We start from the raw sequence: 4,636 nt of genomic DNA, 5'->3' as shown, positions 1-4,636 counted from the left end.
CTGCAGTGAGCTTACAGTGGCTCCACCAGCTCAGTCCGCAGCCTCTGCAAGAGCCCCTGCACACAAATCGTTTTCAAAGTACTCCGATATCATCTGTTGGCAATCTGGACAAGGGACACATATCTAGCTGTGCTTTCCTTCTTCCATATTAAAAACCAGCCAGAATCACAAAACTACTTAAAACCTCTTAGTTGTTCTACAAATAATAAAGCTTTCTTCTGCAGGACAGCAAATGAACCACTCCAGGAGGATGGGGGCAGGAAAGGATCTTACCAGGCCAAAAGCTACACAAACTCACATGACATTGGGGCTTTAAAGAAGTTTTGTTCACTGCACAGCCTATATCCTGCAAAAGTTTCACCTCCCTTTTCCAACCTGTTCTTCCCGCTAGCCCTGCACCTGTAAAAACTTTAGGACACAAATACACCTGCTACTCATGCATTCTCCTACTACAAATCTAACGTTTTGATTCTTCACTATTTAAAGGATTCATCAAGCTGTACACATGAGTAAAAGATGTGTTTAATTTTTCATTTTTACACTTCTTTTTTTGTTTCGCAAGTTCTCCTTTACCCTTGTCTAATAACAACCTCATCACCATCAAGCATTAGCCACTTGATGACTTTTTTTCGTTTCCTGAACTTAGTCATACTACTTTTCTGAGCTTCCAAGCTATTCACTTTCTTTCTTTTGGATGAGCAATATTATCCCAGATCACTTACATTCATTTCCAAATTGTTCCACCCCTTTTGGGATCTTCCATACAATTGTGCTGATTTGTTTTTTAATTCTTAGCTTTTGCAATCCAGAACTGCAATTGCTAGCAATGAATGTGGCTGTAGCTATCAATGCATGCAAATAACAATGTTCTTTGCAGGGATCAAACAATTTTTTCCTTCCCAATCACATCAGGAAAAAGTATTCCATCTACTGAAGAAAAAAAGATACAGCTGAGAATATCAGCCTACTAACTTAAATGAAGCCAAACAGAGGTACAACTAGAAAGCTTCCTAATTCAAATTGTCTGATGATTAGACAAATTAAAGCTGTCACAATACACATATTAAAGAAGTCCTGAGTGTTTTGGAAACCATCCAATGGCATGGAAAACCGTAATGGGAAAACTGCAGAAAAGACAGAGATTATAGTGACCCCAAAAAACAAAGGCATGACCAACATCAGCAGTGAGAAGTGGGAAATCAAAGCTCTATCACTTATAATTCACACTCGTCTGAGTGCTTTGTGTTACAGAAACTTAGAAGTTGGAATTATCTCTAAACTACTATTGTAAATTCCTATGTCAGCTATAGATACAGGCACTGAAGTGAAAAAGGCAGTATTGATACTTTTTCAAAGCAGGAGTATTGTGTGATCTGCCAACAGACTTCTTGACACCTCTATCTAATAATCTATTCACAAGCAGCACTAAAATATTTTTAGGACTGAACTAACGATGTACAACATTCTGCAGTACTGCCTTCCACGAAGGACACTAATGTCCTTTAAGACAGACAGTAATCTAAATGACATATCACAAGATAAATGGACAATAATTGAGATAGGAGAAGAAAACATGCAGCTGTTTCTCATGCTCCACCTGGAAATATGACACAAGGACATAATATACAGCATACAAGAAAATTTAGCAACTTGCCACATGCCTAGGGAGGAAAACAAACCCAAGCATTAATTTCTTCCTACAGCAAAATCACATTTAGACCAGACTAAGGAAGACACAAGAAAGGCCCAATCCTGACTGGAGGGGATGGTGGGGGAAGAACTGGACACATGTTTCTTGTCAAAAGTTTTGGATAGTTTTTGTTTCAGTTTGTTTGGGTTTTGGCTTTTTTCCTAAAAGACAGACACATCTGGGCCATATTTCCTGGAAACCTCATGCTCAGTTCTCACCCCTGTTATTTGTTAGCTGCATGCACCTTCCAGTTCACACGTTGGAGCAGCAGCCATGCACAGAAACCAACTTCCCAACCTGCAGCCGGTTCCCACCATGCAGGCAGAATGGCCCAAGACCCTGATAACAGATATTAGGATTATCCAGCATATCTCAGTGAAGTTCCCTCTCAGCCTTGCAATTTCCTTGTAAAACTAGGTCACCACCAGATGTCCCCTTCAACTTTAAAAAATAAACAAACAAAAAACCCAACACAAAACCAAAAAGCAGCACTAACTTTCAACTTCTTTCCTTATTTCCTTGGTGGGAAACATGGAATATTCATTTGCTCACCTTCTCATTAATACTTAAACAAAATTTCATAGCTTTATCCTGTGAAAAGCAGTCTTGGGCAGAAGGAAATTGTTGTCTATGTATTGTTAAGAATCCAGTATTCTCCTTCTGTATACTTCATCCATTTAAAGACATTAATTAGGCTTATTACTGTTATTTTACTTACAAATACTCTCCAAATGCCAGTTAATACATTCATTCCCTATACCATATTATTCATCTTTAAAGAGCAATTGATCAATAATTTTAAAAGCCTGAAATGTAACAAGTACTCTTCAGAAGATGCAACTTCAATTTCTCTACGCAAATTATAGTTATTACTTATTGTTACATTTCACTTGTTTTATTAGGTAGTAACTCTGTACTGGCATTCACTACAAACCCCTTGTGGACAATTAACAAATTGGCAAATGAAAAATAAGATAAAATAGCCACTCTAAGGAAAGAATTTTTAAAACACTGTATGGTTTAGATTGCCAAAAACCCCTCAAAAAAAGAGATACTACCGCACTATCCAGTCCTGTGTTGAACCCTACTTTTCTAGCAATACATAGGAAAAGCTGAAAATTCAGAAAATCAACTTTCTAAAGAAATAGCTAGTGCATTTGCTCCTTGTTACAATACTTATCACCAAGATTTACTTCCATGATTCCATACGAGTATGATTTACTGCTGATTTTCTACTATAAAAACACAAAACATAATAATAAAAGAAAAAAATGCTTAATATCTAATGCATTTAAGAAATCAAATCTTTCTCAGTTACGCTTCTGGCTATGCTTATAGACTATACAACAAATTGCCTGAGGGTACAGAGGAAACAACTTCACTTACAGCAGCTTGCTGTTGTTTTAATTTGTCTCTGTATTCTTCCAGCTCTTGAAGACTAAGTACTGGAGGAAGCCTCTGCATGTAAACAACAAATTAAATTCAGTGAGAAATTAAAGGACATTAAACACACGTGAAGTATTAACTAACCAGTCAAACCCATTAAAGAAGCATTCTTACTGCTTCTGCAATCTAATTTGCAGAATTAATCAGTTATTTAAAATTATGGATATTGAAATAAATCAGTGTTAAAATACACAATATATTACCATAATCATGTCATATAATATCATTATTACCTCAAAGTCACCTTATTTTAAGCCATATATGTATATGCACAACCCCCCTAATCACTGAAATTATTGTATCTCAGTCATTTTGCTTAAAAAAAAAAAAAGCCAAAATATATTTTTTTTTTACCCCCCTCCAACTATTTTGGCTTTTTCATAATAATTTAAGTTATGAAGTACCTGTTAGCACAACTGATATTAATTCTACCACGGTAAAAAAAGAAACTCCATACCAACACTATATGCTAGAAGCTCCACAAAACCTCAAGATGAGGTGGGAGGGTACAGTTTTGCATTAATATAAGGTATAAGAAAAAAAAAGAAAAAATAGCCGATTGAAACAAGCATACCTTTGACCCTAATATTTTGTTATATTACTGTCTTTTCTTTTAAGAAGACAACTTACCTCTAACTCATACTTTACAATATCAAAGGAATCACTGGAAAAATAAACTTCTTCAATGCTGTTAATTATTTCTTGCTGAGCTTGAGGATCAGTTGGTTCTTCATATAGTTCTCTGAGATCCTCCTTCACAAAACAAAAAAAGGATTGCCATTATGTAATATCACATCATAACAAGAACAATGTTTTAGCAAAACTTTTTTTTTCAAAAGCCATTTACAATATTAGTACAAGAAGCAATGGCAAAAAAAACCAGAAAGATAAGTACGCTGTGACTTGTTCTTGCCATTACAAAGAGCAAGATAAATAAAACGTTTCAATGAACACAATTCAGATTTCAGTGTTACAGATCACTTAAACACTTCTTCATCAATACATTTATGGCACAAATGCATGTTGAGTCCACAGTCTTTTCCTCCTGAAATTCTCATCAAACTAAAAATAAATTGACAGGCTATTTCTCTAGAAGAAAAAAAAAAAAACCACAAAACCATAAAAAATAAAACCTGACTTTTTTGAACCAGAAGAACCATCTTCGTAAATATAAGGTAGACAGTATCACTACCAATGTATCTTTCTCTGCAATTCAGCCCTCGAATTCACTTTAATGACAGTCATGCCATTAAACACTTGAATTTTTTACAGACAAAACCAGAACAGATCTGCCTTGTTTGCACAAAATTGACAGATTTCAGATTTTTCTCCGACTATCAGGATGGTCTAAGCAGTGATGCGCTGTCAGCTTTCTGAAGGCTAACATTCAAGAGGTGAGCATCCCCTTCCTTGCTGTCATGATCTCCCCTGGAAGGTCTTCTCACCAACCCAGCTGCTTCCACTGGTTGCAACAAACCGAGGACTGAGCCTGTGCCTCCT

The 4,636-nt window shown here is 36.0% G+C and overlaps 1 protein-coding gene across 1 annotated transcript in view; it reads right to left on the bottom strand.

Moving 5' to 3' along the window:
• CCDC132 (coiled-coil domain containing 132) overlaps positions 1-4,636 on the bottom strand; it is a gene marked incomplete at both ends in the record, with an annotated part of 29,010 nt that overhangs the window by 16,927 nt on the left and 7,447 nt on the right. The window contains 2 exons of the mRNA XM_010194343.1: positions 3,077-3,148; positions 3,767-3,889. Of these exons, the coding sequence (XP_010192645.1) occupies positions 3,077-3,148; positions 3,767-3,889 (195 nt within the window). The remainder of the gene's footprint in view (positions 1-3,076; positions 3,149-3,766; positions 3,890-4,636) is intronic.

This window comes from Mesitornis unicolor, unplaced genomic scaffold (assembly GCF_000695765.1).
Source record: "Mesitornis unicolor isolate BGI_N332 unplaced genomic scaffold, ASM69576v1 scaffold11691, whole genome shotgun sequence".
Classification (NCBI taxonomy): domain Eukaryota; kingdom Metazoa; phylum Chordata; class Aves; order Mesitornithiformes; family Mesitornithidae; genus Mesitornis; species Mesitornis unicolor.
The sequence above is the reverse complement of the archived record's forward strand: the minus strand, read 5'-3'. Positions and strand labels throughout refer to the sequence as shown.